At 38.9% G+C, this 18,424-nt stretch overlaps 1 protein-coding gene across 1 annotated transcript; it reads right to left on the bottom strand.

The window, feature by feature from the left end:
* Positions 1-1,348: 1,348 nt before the first annotated feature.
* On the bottom strand, positions 1,349-17,470 carry TDRD1 (tudor domain containing 1). The gene is made up of 22 exons (XM_050976316.1): positions 17,283-17,470; positions 17,229-17,237; positions 15,973-16,091; positions 14,780-14,844; positions 14,436-14,583; positions 13,936-14,041; positions 13,576-13,615; positions 11,964-12,012; positions 10,361-10,438; positions 9,873-10,049; positions 9,264-9,371; positions 8,581-8,751; positions 8,066-8,314; positions 6,516-6,638; positions 5,509-5,619; positions 5,159-5,329; positions 4,007-4,252; positions 3,389-3,505; positions 3,067-3,177; positions 2,643-2,810; positions 2,093-2,314; positions 1,349-1,920 (listed from the first exon to the last, which is right to left on the bottom strand). The coding sequence occupies exons 1-22, from the start codon at positions 17,468-17,470 to the stop codon at positions 1,808-1,810; spliced, it is 2,889 nt and encodes a 962-aa protein (XP_050832273.1). The 3' UTR covers positions 1,349-1,807.
* Positions 17,471-18,424: the final 954 nt, after the last annotated feature.

The following is an 18,424-nucleotide window of genomic DNA, read 5'->3' as shown; positions in this document are numbered from 1 at the left end:
CATCAGTGAGGTGCTTTGCATGAGAGCAAATGCTTGTGCAAGTCACTCTGCTCCCAGGGAGTCAAAGGACACTTGACAAAGCCATAGTCTTGGTTCAGAACCAGGGGCATGAACAGAACTCCAGAAATTCAACTGCAAGCATTCATCTAATTACTAGTTACTGCAAGAATATGATGCAACAAAAACTAAGAGGCAGGAAAAAAAATCTGAGGCAATTTGAGTGTAATAAAACATTAGGTCAAAGGAAAATATTTTGCAACAATTTTAATCTCAAGATTCTTCCAATCTGCAAAAGCCCAAAGTTGAAGCATACGTAAGCGGACAAAAAGGCTGACCCTAAAGTTTCAATCAGCAAATGTCTACTTTTTGTGGAACACAGTAATCTGACATTCCTGAATTAGTCAGAAATTACTGATAATCTCTTAATACTGAAATACTGATAATCCCTTAATAATTTGATTCAGTATTTTTGTCATAGCCAAGACTGGGTCTTTTTTATTATGATGTGAAGACTTGATGGGGTAGAAATCCTGATGACGTAGCTACACAAAAAACAGCTTCAATACAATTCACTTCAAAATAACATTCAGAAATGCATATTATACAGCATTAAGTGTAAAAAAAGAACTGTGCACATTAAAGTGTTTACTGATTTTAGAGAGATCTACCTGTATGCAGTCCAAGACAACATTCAACCTTTAATGGTACTGAAATCAAGTTATGAAGAACAAATGGCGGTCTAACTTCAGACCAGAAATTAGGCTGAAAGATCAGTAATCAAAAGGATACAGAGTTTTTCAAGTAATATAAATGGTACTAAAGTTAAGTGAGCCTTACAATTGCAATAATTTCAAATGCAAGTCTGCAGAACAGACTCACACTGTAATGGCCATTCCATAAACTTCTGTGCATTTAACAAGAAAATACAAGCAAAATGTTCAGTAGCACATGGTAGCATAAAACAAGAACAGAACAGAAATTTTAGCTTGCAGCTTTGCAATCCTCCAAGTTACATACTTGTGTCACAGTAACAGTCAAGCATACAGATAAATGCAGGTACCTAAACAGCACAGTTTCTACAAAGTGACCCCCATTTTTTAAGCTGATGCTCTTGATCTTCTAAAAAACGGAACTGCAGCAACTTGGTGGTCACGAAAATGAAATGGTGCATGTCAGAGACTTAATGCTTCAACAGATTTTTCATATCAGTGAATCCATCTGGATTCCCAAACTTGTTTAAAAGGAAGAGTAGGACTTGTTTATGCTTTTCAAGCTGTGGAATAAGCAGAAAGAGTTAGAAGTATACAATTCTGGGTTTTTTTTAATTGCTGATTTCAGATCAGGGTAGATGCTAATATGACAAACTCAGCTAAATACCATATTAATTCAATAAATAGATTTAGTTTCCTTTCTGTTCTTCTGGAGAGGGACAAAACAAACAGAACTGTAGCTGACTTTCCCCTGTCCATGTATGTGTCCCTCCCCTCCTTTTTTTTTCCCCTGAAGCAGCTACCTCAAACCAAATTGATTAAATACTCAAATTAAGATTGAGATCACCATCTTAAATTAGATAACAGAGAAAAGTGCCACCCCTGAGACTTCAAACACTTGAAAAATTAAGTAAGAGCTGTCTGTGGGGCAAAGTCCAGACTAATGAAGTCTGTGTGCTCTAATCACCATCCTCCCTTAGCTTCAGGGTGCTCTAATTATTACCATATATATAAAAACCTGAGAACAAGTGTCAAGATACATTTCACTAAACTTCCATGTTTCAGTAGCTATTATTCCCCCTACTTCCATTTGCTTCCTACACAGGGTTTCTTTTGAATTCTGGAAACATAAAAAAGGAAGTATTGCTTGGAGTGAATCTTACTTGCACTTTTAATTCCTTGCAGCAGCAGTTGGTCTCACCTTCATTACCTACAAAAACCAAAGTGAATGAGCAAAATACACACACACATTCCTTCCCTAATTTAAGAGGTGACAGGTGGCATTCTCCAGGATTTTTAGAAGGAAAAGTCATTTAGCCACCCCGTGTGCTTACAAGTTCTTCAGAATAAGCAAACTGAAGTAATCAAGCCAAAATTTGTACCTTGACATTCACTATGTGAGTTTTCAGCACTGCAGGACGTGACCAAACCCTCCTTTAGCAGTTTGTCAGCTACATTCAAATAACCATTGTCCAAGTGTTTCTCCACTGTTACTAAATTAACATTTCCATTAATCCCTTTCACTGTAATTGTGACATGTTGCTTCAATAACAGTTTTTTCAATGTGTCAAGTGCTAATGGAGACCACTCAGCTTTCTCTATTCCTGTGAAAAAAGGAAAATCAAGTCTGTTAGATAAATAATTCCTTTAAGCTATAACTTGAATCGTACATACATGCTTTGGAAAATATGATGCTAAATTTTCCTAATATAAATAGCTTAAATTCTAGAGATAATGAACTAAAACCATGTTTTCTAAAGCAGCTTTTACTGTGCTTACCAATACAGTATTTCAGAAGATCATCATGTTGCTTACCAGTATTAAAGAATGAACACTACTACAGAACAGGTAAAAAATTATAATGTTCAAGAAAACCGGTCAGGGGTTTTTGGGGTGGGTTTTTTTTTTGTTATTTTGGGGTGGCTTCCTTACCTGCAAGTGAACATGTAATAGTCTGAAAAGGCAGCTTTAAATAGGAATTGGTGATTGGCAGCACCTTTGAAAGGGGTAAAGTTTCTGTGTTGCCATAGTCTCCATACAGAACTTTCACTGAAGACTGGGAAGCTTCCAGAACAACAGCTCTGTACCAATTGCCATTACCTGAAAAAATTGGAACAAGAAGGGTCACGTGTGAAGAATCATGTTATAAATACAGTTTATCCTGAGAACAAGACACTGTAGAATTTTAAAAGATTTTTTAAATACTGTGGTGGATATATAAAAGGCCAATTGACACGGAGCACAATTAAGAGATCCATAAGGACTTTCAAGCTGGTATTTTTCCTTTGTCTACAGCAAAAATGAAAGCTGTGTCTTACACTGGCCAAGGAAATGGAAGGAAAAATTATTGTCTCACCTGAAAACTGAGCACAACAGGCTTCACCCAGTTTTGGTTGGAAGGGCTGCTTGTTGCAAGATCTACAATAGTCTTCCAGTGAAATCAGCTCCTTAAGGAGCTTCTTTTGACCTACAGGAAAAAAGCCACATTCACTAACCACATCTGGGTACAATGAAGAGCATACTGAAGCCCCCTGCTCCCACCTTTGACATTTTTATATTTTTCTACTGCCCAAGATACATTTCTACACAGTTCAGTTCACTACACGCATTCATTTTATTAACTAGCTTGCAACAGTGACTTCTTACTAGTATTAGGAACAAAGAACACTTTTTCTTACCTTTATTTGGAAATGGTACAGCATAGAACAAGTCTGGGCTTACAACTTCAGTTACACAGACAGACATGGTTTCATCTACAGCCAATTCAATTGACTTCCAGTGCCCAAGTGAGGTTGCTAATAGAAATTGTAAGAAAATGCAGTGTTACATGTCCTCCAAATATACATATATTTTAAGGAACTGTTATTTTATTTGATTGAATTTCAGACACAACTACATGCCTTCCCTTCAAGAAGGCAAATCTAAATCAAGATAAATGATGCTTACTTTACTGTTCATAAACTGTTGGCATATAAAAGTAGCTAAAGTAAAAAACAGCTCAGAAAAAATAATACCTTGAAAAGCAAACATGAGAAAAGTTTCAGTCATAGAAAACTTCTAACTCCCTGATGCCCACAGAGTCAAACAACATTTATTTAAGACAAACACAGCGATTTTTAACTTTCTCTTTTTGTCTGTAATGCCACCTGCAGGGCAGCTGGTGTTCAACTGTAGAACTGACAATATACCCAAAACAATGCATTGATATTAACTGTAGTTAAACAAGAAAGTAACAGTTAAATGATGGAATACTGAAAATTCTTGTTAAATCTAAAAGCTAACATTCCTCTAATTACCTTTCTGGTCAACAGATGTGTTTGGAAAGTCATTTTTATCTTGTAGAACTTCCTTTACAACCAGTTTTTCCAAAGTTAGTATCTCATTGATAACTGTTGGACAGTCTGTGGAATTATCAGTAAGCACTACACCTGCCCCATCTTCAGAAAGGGAAGTTACTGTGGCTTGAAGCTCTAAGCCTGAAGTGTACATATGAAATCTTCTTGTAGCTTCTGGATTCCATTTGCTATTTCCAGGCTTTATACCTGGGAAGTAAGAAACCGTTAAAATATCTCCATTCACTAATACTGACTTTCCTCAATATTAAAATTTCCTTTAAAAAATACTTAAAAAAAATTCTTTAGAGCGTACCCTGAAATATCAAGACCACTTTTACTATGCTAGGGCAACACATTGTCCTTCATCCTGTTAATTGCTCTCCCTCTTCCTCCTTTTTTCTAAATGCCCATATTTTCTCAGGACTCCCAAGTTTTCATATTTTATGATTCAAACAAGTAAATCCTTTGCCTCAGCACAAACAACAATACTAAAACTGGTTTTGGATCAGTGTAATCAGGCCTTTTTATCAAAGGAGCAGATAAAAACTAAGTGGTTTTTTTTAAGGGAGGGTGAGCAAGGGAACTGCACAAGACACTTGAACAAACTGAAGTTTTGAGCTTTTTCCTGTTTCCACATTTTTAATTTTTAAACCAAGCAGACTACACCAGAAAGAAAGAGAAGTTCTGCAGAATTTTAAACGGTGTGGAAAAGGAATTTGCAGAACATTAAGAAACAGCAGTACAGTGCCAAACTCTTCAGGAGTCAAATGAAAGAGAACTGAAAGGCCAACTTGCTTCACTTAAAACAGATTAGCTCCATTGCCTGCAGAAGCTTTGAGAAATTAATTTGCACAAAAGCACTTTTACTCTTCGCAAAGCAACAATCAAAAACCAGTAGGCATTAGAGATGAAGCGGAACTAAACAAGCTCCCTTTTGACCAGTAAAGCAGTAAGCAAAGCCCATGAAGATCACTCCAGAGAACTGGCCGCAGTGCAGAGAAGAGAAAGCAAACAAACCCAAAAGAACGGAGTTCTGCACAGTACTCCCTGTCATCACCGCCTTCCCCCAAAGCAGCAAATGTAAGAGCTCTTTCAAGAGAAAATAAGATTCACCTGAGAGCCAGCATTTAATTGCTTGAAATGGAAGTTTTAGGAATGAGGGTGAGATCTGTCGGAGATTATCCCGTGGTACATCCTCAGTGTTCCCATAGTCCACAAAGCTCACTCGAACACTCCCATCTGAAGTGACATTTTGCACCACAGCACGGTACCAGTTACCATCCTCTAATTTTAAAGAAGATTAAAATAAAAATTAATAATTACTTAACACATTTGCTAAGTCTACCAGCTTTCACTTGTTAGTAAATAAATATAATTCTTTGCTGTCTTCTACTAATGTGAACTATCAGCTAATTTTTCATGTTCACCCTATAAAAACAAAACTATTTTAGTCTGTTACTTGCCAGAGTAAAATGCACAGCAAGGGTCTCCATTCTCAGGCTCAAAAACATCTGGTGGTATTTTCTGACAGTATTCAGATAATGATTTGTTAAGTGAGTTTAGAGCAAGTAACTCTGAAAATCAGAAAACAATCAAAGATGAGATCAATGAAATGAGCTGACTTCAACTTTATCAATGCTGTTCACTCCACAGTTTACTTGTAAACCTTCTAATGTACTCCCTGACTACATAAGTCAAGGAACAAACACTCCTCACTTTTTAAGAGCTGCCCCATATTTTTTGTTTGAATGCCTTTAACTCCCTCTTCAGCCACTGAATTTTGCCACATTCTTTTTCTAGCATTTAAAATGCCAATGGCTATCAGAAGTCTTTATAGAGACTTTTGGTAGAGAAACAAGAAATTACTTTTTAACTAATCCAACAGGAAGTCACATCCCAATAGCTGCATTTTCTCATTTTTGTGTTACAATTATTACATCTAACTTTTTATAAATTATGAGAGCATACCAGAAGAGAGCTCCAGTAAATACTGTCTTGGCACAGGGAACATGTCTCTTATTTGCTTTTATTAACAGAATCACTAAACCATGAAGGGTGGAAAAGACCCTTCAAGATCATTTAGTCCAACCATCAACCCAGCACCACCATAGTCATCCCTAAGTAACAAATCCAGATGCCTCTTGCACACTTCCAGAGACAATGACTCTACCACCTTCCTGAACAACTTCTTCCAATGCCTGGCCACTCTTCCAGTGAAATAAAATTAAGTTATCCTTTGGCTAGGTTATGGTAACTCTTTCCCTTTCCTCTACTCCTTATCTTCAACATTTCAGATTTCATTACCATGACCCAATTTCATGGTCACTCCACTTGTATTCTTATATAAAAACCTCAGAGGTAAGGCTTTGTGCTGTAAGCTTACTTGACACAGTAGTTCATTAGAACTATAATAAATTACAAACCAGGAAGCAAAGAAACTATCAGAAAGAATTAAGCTGAATAAACTTACCATGGCTGTTTGAAATCTGACAGTAGAATTCTCCAGGATTGTACACTGTACATACTATGACAGTGAGTGTTTGGTTAAGAGTTAATTTAATCCACTTGCACATGCTTTTGTTCGTTGTGTCCTCTAGAAAGGACAGAAAAAAGCACAGAATGAAAAGAAATTAAAGTAACTTTTACAGAAAAAAAAACCCATCCTGAATGCTCATCACACCCTTGAATTTCTTGTTATAAACTGTCCAACAGACTAATTACCAGTGAGACCCTCTTTGCAGAGTAAAGCCAAGTAAGACAAATATGCCAGTTCTTTAATGTAATTCTTCATTATCAAAAAGAGAAGCCATAGATAGCAGGGAAGAGTAATTACACACAGAGGTAAAGGCTAGCTGGCAACAGCCTGGGCAAGAGGGACACTGGGGAACTTTGGTTCCTGGAAACAGGGTAGGGAGCATAGAAGAGGGAAACATCTGTCACCAAGACTACTGGAAACAATCTAAGGAGGAAGAGCAAAAAAGATTACTAGAAAGACTGGTGGCAGAAATTTGCACTGAATATTACACTCAGGTACCTGAAAGAAACTTCTTATTTAACACAAATTGTAGAACACAAAACGGGAACACTAAATCGTGGCACTGGAGAACACATTCTGTTTAAAACCTGCATTCAACAGCTCTGGCTCAGTGAGGGAAATGACAAAAAGGTGAGAGGTAACCAATAAACCAAGGAAGTACAAAACAGGCCCTTGATGAGGGCCACAGATCAAAATGAGTTTAGATACAGCCAGGAAAGTACAGTTTATTCTCATTTTTTGTAAGATTCCTTACTCTTCTGAATAAAGATAAGGAATAACTGCGTCCTGGCCACAAGGCCTTTAGTGAGAAAGATCGAAAAGATTTGAACATAGACTTGACAAAAAGTTTTCAATACTAATGGATCAGAAGAGAATACATACACTTGCCAGACACAGGCTGGAAAAAAAAGGAACTTAGCAAATTTAGCACGCTTCATAAGAGAGAAGCCAGGAATCTTCCCCAAGATTTCAAAGAAATTTAATGCAACTTTAATGTAATGTAGCAAAAATCTCTTGGATTAAAGCTTTGGTCACTAAATTCAAACAAGGCAATTTAAGCATAGACTTAAAGCTTTATAAGCTACAACAGTCAAATTTTCAAATTTGTATGTGGTTTTGTGTAAAATATAGGACAATGAAGATGACAATAGAGCAAATATTATTTGCAGTAATGGATAAGGATGGAGGAATAAGTAGGTAATACCTAGTCATAGCCTACTTCAACTGGAAATTGTAAGACTTCTAAACAAAAGTACCAACTTCCAAAAGCAGGCAATAACAACTAAGTTAAGTGTGCACACCTGGACACACACAAAGACACACAAATCTTTACAGTTAAGTTGCCATGGCTAAACTTTGGACTTGTGAAGGCTAGACTTGAAGAGCCAGACTGAAAAGCTCTAAGAGATATGAGCTTGCATTCTCTGTACCCACTCCAGCAGGAGGTGAACAATGCCAGGGCAGCAAGATGTATTCATACTCACCATTGGCTTGCTCAACATCACTCCCTCTGGCTGCTGGTAAGGCCATGCTCAGTTCCTCAGCTGCAAAGCCCTCCTCAATGAGAAGGCTTGATACATTTATTACTGGAGTACCTGAGGCATCTGTAAGCTCCACCACGGATTTAGAACTCTCTTTATCCACTACTTTTACTGTCAACACTTTGTCTTTCACCAGTTTTTTCATGTAAGAAATACCTTCTGAGGTCCATGCTCCTAATGGTGGCTTTACACCTAAAAAGTCACATAGTATGGAAAGGTTCTGAGGTCAGTCCAACTCTCACCAATGTGTGGACAGGTACAACAACTGCAAGTACATACTGAAATATTTGTCACATTTTGTAGATATGCCATGACAGTTAAGAATTCTGGAAATAATGCCTACCATTACCTCCACCCTTTCCCATGTTTCAATGTGAGATGTTACAGGTGTGGTGGTTATATAATACCACTTGTAGTCCCCCTATCTAGTTTGAAACTGCTAATCATTTACTTCATACCTGCCAGGCTACATCTTATGGCTTGAGCTGGCAAGTCCATTAAGCTTGGAATTATAGGACGAAGTCTGGTCAGTGGAAGAGAGTCAGAATTACCATAATCCATATAGTCCACCAAAACAGTGTCTTCAGAAGCATAAGCTGTAACAGCAGCACGATACCAAAGGTTGTCTTCTAGAAAGGAAGATACAGATGTTTTGTCTGAGAAGAGAATGAATTTTTTTTTGACAGACCAATATAAAAATACATCCATCTCAGCACAGCTCAGGACTACCAGGTGTTGGCTAAAGTAGCATATTGAGAAGCAGTCTATCAGAGCAGCATCATTCCAAATAATCCCATTTCTTCTGTGCTTCTTTTGGGGCTAAAATTTCAAATACATACTTATTTCCAGCCCTGGGGAAATAGAACTTAGCAATATAAAAAAACCCCAAACTTTCCATGATCTCTTAATAAGCTATTTTAAATAATCTGAAACCAATGTAAAGAGTTTGGTCAATAAAGGGACATTTTAAAATCGGTATGTTACAGATAAAATTTTTCAGACCACTACCTAGCAATACCCACAGCTAAAAATCAGAGATAAATAAACTCTACATAAAACATTTCTAAACATAATTACAAAATGCATCTTTTTTGGTAATAAATTTAAGTGACATAACTGAGTATTTTCACTCAATTTTTACCTGTGAACTGGGCACAGCACACATTGCCAGCAGCAGGATGGAAAGATGGACTACTGGGAATTTTGCCACAGTATTCATTAAGAGATGCTTCAAGCTCAGCAAGCTGACCTGATGTTAAAATACATAGGTTTTGGAACATAGCCTGTCTTGCAATTATTACAAAATAATTAAGCTCAAAGCCTGGAAGAACATCTTGTAGTCTAATGGAGATTATTTCAAATGTTTAACACTGATCAGACTAGGGCTCTTCAATCATTAACATTCAAGAGAGTCCTCATGTGTGTCTAAGGAATCACAGCAGCAGTGAACATACTGGGAAAACCAGTGACGGATTTTTTTCAGCAAAGGGACAAAGCTGAAGCCCGTGCAAATTAAAATTAAGCTAGTGGAGGCATGCCAAGAAGAAAACAAGGAAGACAGCTCTTCCAACAACAGGCAGATGATGAGGTAGGCCACTTCTTCCCAAAGAACACACTTTGCTACTGATTATTCAGAATTAAAAGGCTGCACATGGACACAGAAGAAAAATTCACCTTCCTCCAGCCACGTCTACCAAAGAGGAAAATGCCATACCAACATTCTACATCCCATTTCCAACCCATCACTTACGGGCATTTTGCATCCGCTGACAAAAAAAGATGTCTGGACTTTGAATGTGAGAAACCACACCAGAAAATTCATCTCCAATACTTAAAGAGACAAACTTAGTAACTGAATTAACACAGTCAGAAGAGTCTTCATCCTCAGGTATTTTTTTTTCACCTCCCTTTAAATGGTTTTCTGACACTGCACATAAAAAAGAAAAAAGGTTGCCAATCAAAAGCTAGCTGAATTTGAAAATATAAACATACTGAAATAGTTTATTATTTTTATTGATGCTTTGGACTTGGAAGGCTCCTATCATATTCTGAAATTAATGCTCACATAATAATCACTCTACAAATGTTTTATACTATTAAAATGTCTATGCCAGCAGTGATCTGAAGCTCCATTAGCCAACATTTTAAACTTTGAGGTGATGCTAGTGAGCAGCTAGAATATCATGCAGCACAGGAGGATCTAAATTTCCCAAAGTTTAGTTTGGCTTGCTTGCTTACCTCTTTCAGACTCTACTTTGGCATCACTTCCTGAAGTTAAATGAGACTTCATTTCTAAGGGAACTTTATTTAGGCAGTCTTCTAAAATACAGATCAAGAATAAATGATTTATCACACAAAATAGCCACCAGCTCGTTTCACTTCAGAAACATCCTCTGAGCCAGATCTATATTCCTGTCACAAGGTGAGCATATTCTACTTATTTGTTCAGCATTTAATGGTTAAAACGCAAAACAAAGGTAATTTCAGAGTAGCTAAGCTACTTGAGTTGTCTGAGCACATTCAGAGCTCCAAGACTGCCTGACTTCATAAAATGAGCAAAGCAGTAACAATCAACATTTACTTGCAGTCACTAAAGACTGAGAGCTGAAAAACTGACTATTGCTTTTTAGACACAAGGATTCATATAACTTACCTCATTATTTACAACACTGAGTATATAATGATTTAAAATTACATTTACATTTACTTTGTAAATCTTGGTTTCTCAGCTGTTACATACTCCATTTCTGATGCATGAAGCAGCATTCCAAACTTTCAATACCATAATTTTCAAATTAAAACCTCAATACAGGTATTTCAGTTGCTTATAAAGTCTGGAATGTATGCATGGAACATTTCAAGAATGCAGTGACATTTATGTGATCTTCTCTCCAAAAGTTTGGCGGGTTACACATCACTTCACCACTAGTGTGCTGTGAAGCAACCAAATGTGAAATATGCCCAGTACAATCCTTAATCAGTTGAATTTACAGGGGACTAAAGTGAACCATCCTTTGACAGACTGCACAGTATTACATGGAGATAAGCTTCCTGCACATGAGCAAGTTTAGCAAGCTAGGAACATCAACCACCACATCCCTGAATGTTTCTGTGGGCTGCAGATCAATTAAATGAATATGGTCTTGGCACTACATTGTTCCTGTCTGCAGCCAGAGAAAAATCTAAACAATAATCTTCCACATGACAAAAGGTACACCTTGCATGTATTGATCTGCTTTGACAATCAAATCCAGCTCAACTGAAAATCTGAATTCTGTCTCCTCAAAGGTCTTGTGCTTGCCTTGTCTCTCACTGAAGCTTGCTAAGTTAGAAATATGAACATGCTTATAGAGTTCTCCAACTGGATACAGCAATATCCAATGATTGTTCTTTCTCTGGAATACTTAGTGAGCATGTATGAAATATAATGAAAGCTGGTAAAATCCTACATGGAACTAGAAAGTGACACTGTAATTTTTAAAGAGTTAAAAATGCATGAGAAAGAAACAAAATGGTGCCAAATTTTAAAACAGAAAAATAGACAAGATGATCACTTGTATTAACACACTGAAGTTAATACAATTCTATTGGAAAAGTAACGTTACTAAAATTTAAGGTTATTAAGCTCAGCAAGGTATTTCAGGCACTGACATTTTATGGAAAGGTGAAAAGGTAGAATTGAAAAAAAAAAAAGAAAGAAGTCAAGGGAGAGGTTGGGAAAGTGACAAGAGGGAGGAGGGCAAAAGAAAAAAACAGGTGTTATCTTTTACAGGTGTTAGGGAAGGGTGTGAACATAAAAGCCTTAATTATGGTGAGTTATTTTACCCACACAAGCACTCACCAGAATCTGGAAGTACAACATCTACAGCAAAACTCAACCTCACTTCCTCCTGCAATATATCAACACCAGTTAGTGAACAGCGCTTTCCTATGAGTGAGAGAAAAAGCTGGCAATGCCTCCATTCCATCCTCTTCCTTTTGGATCACAATGGGCAAAGAAACACAATGGCTTGGAAATAATGTACTTAGAACAAGAGGGGATAGCAGATTATTTTCTCCCATCTAAGTGAATAATAAAGGCCTTCAAAAATATCACCTTAGATATTAAAGCTGCTGCTGGGGCTTGAAGTGCTATCAATTCAACTAACTTCTGCACTCTCTTCTAAAGAATTGGGAAATTAAGGTAAAAATAAAGACTACCAAGAAGTACCCTATTTAAAACAGGTACAAATTATGTTTAATACGAAACTTGTAGTAACAAAGTTCAAGAAACACTGCAGAGACATGCTGAACATCAACGAAGAACAAGAGTTGAAGACTCACACATTCACCCCCTCACCTGTTTTACAGGACAACTCAGCTAAAATTCCCACTTGCAATGCTCTCATAAATAAGAAGAATCGAATTCCACCTTCTTCCTCATAACCTTAACACATCAGAGTAGATTAAAACTCCTGCTTCATCTGCTGGCATCCATTTTTAAAAAGTAATAATTTAATGTAACCCACCTTAATACCCTTCAACATGCAATCTCTTACTTCTGCAGAACTTATGAGAGCTTCAAAAGGTGAACAAGATAACAAAACCCCTTCTGTTCTTTGAAAATCAAGTGACTGTAAATGTTTTATTCATACTGTACAACCTTTTGGTATAAAGGGCCCTCACCATCAGTTGATCAGTTTCATTAGAACCCAGTCACAAGTACACACAGGAACAAACAGGATGAGCTAACAGAAGTCTTGTGACATGAAGCCTCCTTTCTACATTCCTTCAAAAAGTTAAACAGATGAATAAGCTACTTCAAAGAAGTACATGACAAAGGAGTTCTGCAGTGTAAGCAAGAGGCTAGCTGGAGGTATGCAAACTTATTCACCTTCATAGATGTGATCCCAAGAAACCACAAAGACAGAAAAATCAACTCCTGCAGAAGAGTTCATAGGAAGACTGGAAGAAATGTTTGGCTCAAAGTAAGATCAAGAGAGGCTTCCACACATTACAGAGGAGAACTGTGTCATCTTTAGCTCCTTCTACAGCAAAGAAACAACAGCTTATCTGCATCTGTTACTGTATACTACATTAAATGTATTTAGCCAATAAATTTCCAAGGCTCCAAGAGTCAGCTAATGATTTTTTCACAGAAACAAGACACCAGAATTTTTCTGAATTGGACACACTGCATCTGTTTCCTTCCCAGACTATTTCTCTAGCAACATCATACATGTCTTAGTTTTTAACTTTTTTCACTAAAGTTTTTTTCAAATAAAAACAGGGTTGTCTGATAGTGCTTCTAAGAGCTCTAGAAGTAACAATTTTCTGAATGCTTCTCCTAGTAGTTTTTCATTTGAAGCACTGATCTTTCCAACTTGTTCCTTTCCTGTACAAGTTAAATGAAGCACACTGTCACTCTCTCACAGCAGATCCAGTCAAGACATAGTCCAAATTGTATGACATACCTTAAGATAAACTCCCGCCTTGGTTTTGCTATGACTTAAACTGCAATCAAAGAAAAATATGTCAGTTTGAAGAACCAAAGACTGCTAAGGAGCATTAATAATACAATCTACTTGCAAATAGATAAAAAAGCTGTGTTCATAGTATGTGATTTTTGCCAACCCTTATTCCTCATCCACTAAAATGTAGAATTACAAATATGGTAATATGTAATAATGACAGGTAGAAGATAATGAAGTACTAGCTTAAGAATAAGGAACATATTTTACTGTAATAGTGCCTTCCCACGGTCATTTATGTTGTAGTGGGAGGGACATTGTCTTTCTGTGTAGTTTACTTGGCAGAACTTTAAACAAACTTACTTCTGTTTAAGAGGATCACAAACTACTCTATGTGCTGGCCAGTCTTTTTTCTGACAATCTGCAGAGCAATAGTATGTTTGCAGACACTGTGAGCATCTGAGCTTTCCTAAAACAAACCAAAAAAAAAGGACAAGAGAAGTCTGAGCAAAACAGGTATTGGAAGGAACAACAACAGATTAAATAACTGCTTTACAAAACAGCTCCCCTGCAATTCTAAGCACACACAAATAGGTATTTGTATAGACATACAGCTATCAGACATTGCTGCCCAAATGTCCAAATTCCTTCTACATTTAAGGGAAAAAAACCCACCACTTTTAATAAAGAAATGCTCTCTTCTTCTTGTCAGTTCTGTTACTCCAACTATATTATGAATAGAATATACTTGTGTCTGAGAGTTAAAAATATTCATCCACTTAAAGACATTTCTGAGCAAACCTGGTCTGGTTTCACTGATACATGTACTGTGTGTCACAGGCTACAGGACAGCAGGCACTTACCAAACAGACCACAACGATGGCAAGTGCCCCCTTTAGGGGGTGGTACTAACAAACTCAAGAAACTCTTATCATAGCAAATAGAAAAAGCACTCTTAGAGGAACATTGCAATTTCTTTGGCTTCCCATTAATCCAATTAGAATGTGACACCTGTGGAAGAAAAACCTGAAGTCACTCTTTCTGGAAAAAATCTGCCCATTAGGGTAGAAATATTGTAATATACAAAAACATGACAACAAAAGGAGACAAAACTTTTAAGTTCTAGAAAGAGAAATACATGCTGATAATTCCTGCTACCTAGAAATGCTCAGAATACTTGGGGCAACTATAAAGTGAAATAACTCACAGTATTTTCTTTATCAGCTGCAGCTATGCAGTTCTCTCTACCAGTTTTGTCTTCCATAGAACTTCCTAGAAGCAGAAGTATTTGCAAAGGGATCTGATTAACAACACCAACACATGCCTAAGTTATGGAATATTTGCAGGAAGAAACAAGGCTCTTGGCTACTCCTACTATTCTGCCAGCCCGTTTGAGCAAATGGAGATGCTTAGACCATGACACGCTCTGGAAGTCACTTGTTTTCATTCTGATACCACATTTACTCAATCATGCAATCAGTGGTATTATTAAAACAACACTATCACCTTCTGTGCTTATCACTCAATACTGAGAAACAAAACACACTGAAACAAGAGACTGACTTTCCAGTGAGTGCCTTATAAACCTTGTGGTCTTTCCTGTGAGTTTTTCTTTACCAAACAACTCTTAGAAGACATTCAGCTAAGCCTGCATATCAATATAGCAGGAACTCTGTTTTTATAAGAGAGGGGCAACTTATCCACCTACAAAGAATTTGTTTCTTTGCTAGGCTACATATGCCACTCAAATCTTGTTCCAGTCTGGCAGGCCTGTCCAAGGTCTTCACTGAGACAACATAAAGATTACACGGCCTTTTTTCCCATCTGGAAGCAAGTAAATCTTGTAAACTCTGCCTGAACTAAAACTCTTGCCCAACAAAAAATCAAATTACATGAACTCTCCAGACTCAAGATACTTGCACGTAAAGCAAGTTCAGATCTCCCAAAATGAAGCCTTCCCCTCTCCCCAACCTGGAGTAAGAGAACAGAGTACCAAGGTACTTAAGAGGCAAGAAGCATTGCTGAAGGAACTCCAACTCCCAGGTATTAGTCCAAATTCCCTAACACTTCAATAATCCTGGTGGGTTTTTTAGATTCTGAGGCATTTCAGCAGGCACAAGTTTGGATAATTAGGATTATATTCACAAGCCATACTCATTCTGATCATGTGTATCAATAATAAAGCATATCCACAATCACAGAGTAATAAAGTCAAGATACCTCTGTCAAGCTTAGGACAAAGTCTCTCTTACTGCACTTCTGCTGCTGTTAAAACTTTCTGTACTGTTTCTACATTTGTTAAAAATACCCTGTATTGTTTGCTTACAAAATATTGGATTTTGTTAAATATTTCAGAAACTCAGCCTCAAAACTAAAAGCTTTTCAATAGTAAGTTTGTACCTGTGACCCTGTTGCTTAAATCTGCATCTGCAACTTCATTATGTTGAAGATTAAGTGGTTCTGCCATCATGTAAAGGTTGACATTAGAGTTTGACCAAAGGTGGCTGTGGGCCAGGTAACTGCAAAAGCATGGATTTAAAGATTAATTCAGGCAGGCACACAAATGAAAGTATTTTTGGGTCATATTCTGAAGATATATTTAAGCATTCATTTTGGAAAGCTAATTCTCTACCATCTATTTCTTTTGTTTGCACAGCAAAACTTTCTGCGCTAAAGAACTCAACAATGAACACTGCAGATTAAATGATGAAAATTCCTTTAGAAGAGGAACACACTGACAAATGGGAGCAGCCATCAACATCTGCAAGTGAAGCTCACTGTGTCTCTGGAAGAGACCTCGCTGTTCTTTTGTTTAAAAAGTTTGTAGTAATAAAAAGCGCAGGCTGCACTCCTGGGTTCCTCATGCCCTGAGGGGAACCACTGCCCCAACAGTGGCTGCCCGAGAGGAAGCAAAGGCCTGGGCTCTGCAGAAATGCATTTTCAGCACCTGCTTTCCAAACGCTAAGATGCAATATAATTGTTTTAAATCACAAGTATAGGCGAACACAAACTAAAATGAACCTGTGAACAAAGCAGAGTAGTCTAAGTGACACTGCAAACCAACTCCACCAGGAAAGTGCTTTCAACAACAGCAATTAAAGAGGTGTTATTAAAATTAACTGATTCTGAAGTGATTTTTAAGTGATTAAAACTAAGTGATTTTAAGTAACTCAGAATAAAATTAGACAGCCCCGTCCCAGGGCCGGCGCCCAAGCTCGCAGCCAACCCCGCCACCTCCGGCCCTCTCTTCCCTCAGCAAAGCTCCAGGCCGCGCCCGGCTCCTTTGCCGGGGGAAAGCGAAGCTCTCACCCCCTGCCCCTCTCTCCCCCGAGAGCAGCGCTCACCCCGGGCCGTCCCTTGCCCCTGTCGCCCCTCAGAGCAGCGCTCACCCCGGGCGGTCCCTTGCCCCTGTCGCCCCTCAGAGCAGCGCTCACCCCGGGCCGTCCCTTGCCCCTGTCGCCCCTCAGAGCAGCGCTCACCCCGGGCCACTCTTGCCCCTGTCGCCCCTCAGAGCAGCGCTCACCCCGGGCCACTCTTGCCTCTGTCGCCCCTCAGAGCAGCGCTCACCCCGGGCCGTCCCTTGCCCCTGTCGCCCCTCAGAGCAGCGCTCACCCCGGGCCGTCCCTTCCCCTGTCGCCCCTCAGAGCAGCGCTCACCCCGGGCCACTCTTGCCTCTGTCGCCCCTCAGAGCAGCGCTCACCCCGGGTCACCTCCCCGCCGTCAGCGCTACCCCACGCGGGAAGCAGGGCCGGGCGCTCACTCGAGGGCCGTCGGCGGGAAGAGGGGAAGCAGCGGCCCCCGCACGGCAGCGACCTCTCCAGGCGCTCCCAGCGGCTCCGTGCCGCTTATTCCGCCCCGCCCAGGCGGGACCCCGGTCCCCAGGGGCGGAGCAGGGCATGTGCTGCTGCCCGGCCGCTCGCAGCCCGCGGTGCGGCCATCGCGGCCGGAGGAGCCTTCCACTGGTCCGGGTAATTCCAAGCCCCATTTAACCGGCCTTGTGTCAGGGCCTCACTACCCGCACAGCAAAGGACTTCTTCCCAATACCTAATCTAAACCCATCCTCTCTCAGTTTGAAGCCATTCCCCAAGTCAGATCACTACATGCCCTTGTAAAAAGTCCTTCTTCAGCTCTCTTGTACCTTTAGCTACTGGAAGGTGCTCTGAGGCCTCCCCGGAGACTTCTCCAGGATGAACAGCCCCAGTTCCCAGCCTGACCTCATAGCAGAGGTGCTCCAGGCTTCTGAGCATCTTTGTGGACATAATTCCTCGTTGTTGAACCAGTAACCCAAATTTATTTCATGCAAATTAAGAAAATGGCTGTGAGAGCTATGTGAAAAGCTGAAATTTGATACATAAAATTGATGCATTTATATTTTAAAGTATTTGAATTTCACCCTGCAGCCAAGAACATAAATCACTTCATTTCCCATTTCCAACCTATTCATTTTCCTTTGTCCTTTTTCCTCTTTCTTTTCTATACAAGGTGTTTTCCCCTTTTTTTCAACTTTTGTCTCCCACCTCCATCTCTGTCTTCATTGGAAAATATACTTCCTCCTCAAGACTGCTGCAGTTTTATGCTGCTACTCAGACATGATCTCAGGTGTTCTCAGTGCTGTGCACTTAAGCTTTCACCAAAAAATAAATTAATCTGATCTATTTTAGTGCCTACATTGTTGTACTTATTATTAAAGTGTATAAAATCACTGATGGATTTTATTGTTACATGTTCTGTACAGCAGGGAATAATTATTTCTGTTCACAGAGAAGTAGCTGAAGCATAGCTATTTTGCCTTAAGTCATTCGGCATCTGGCTGTGACAGCGTTTCAGTCTAAATTATCTGTATTTAAGTCTA

Source organism: Serinus canaria, chromosome 6, assembly GCF_022539315.1.
Source record: "Serinus canaria isolate serCan28SL12 chromosome 6, serCan2020, whole genome shotgun sequence".
NCBI lineage: Eukaryota > Metazoa > Chordata > Aves > Passeriformes > Fringillidae > Serinus > Serinus canaria.
This window is presented reverse-complemented; position numbering and strand designations above follow the sequence as displayed.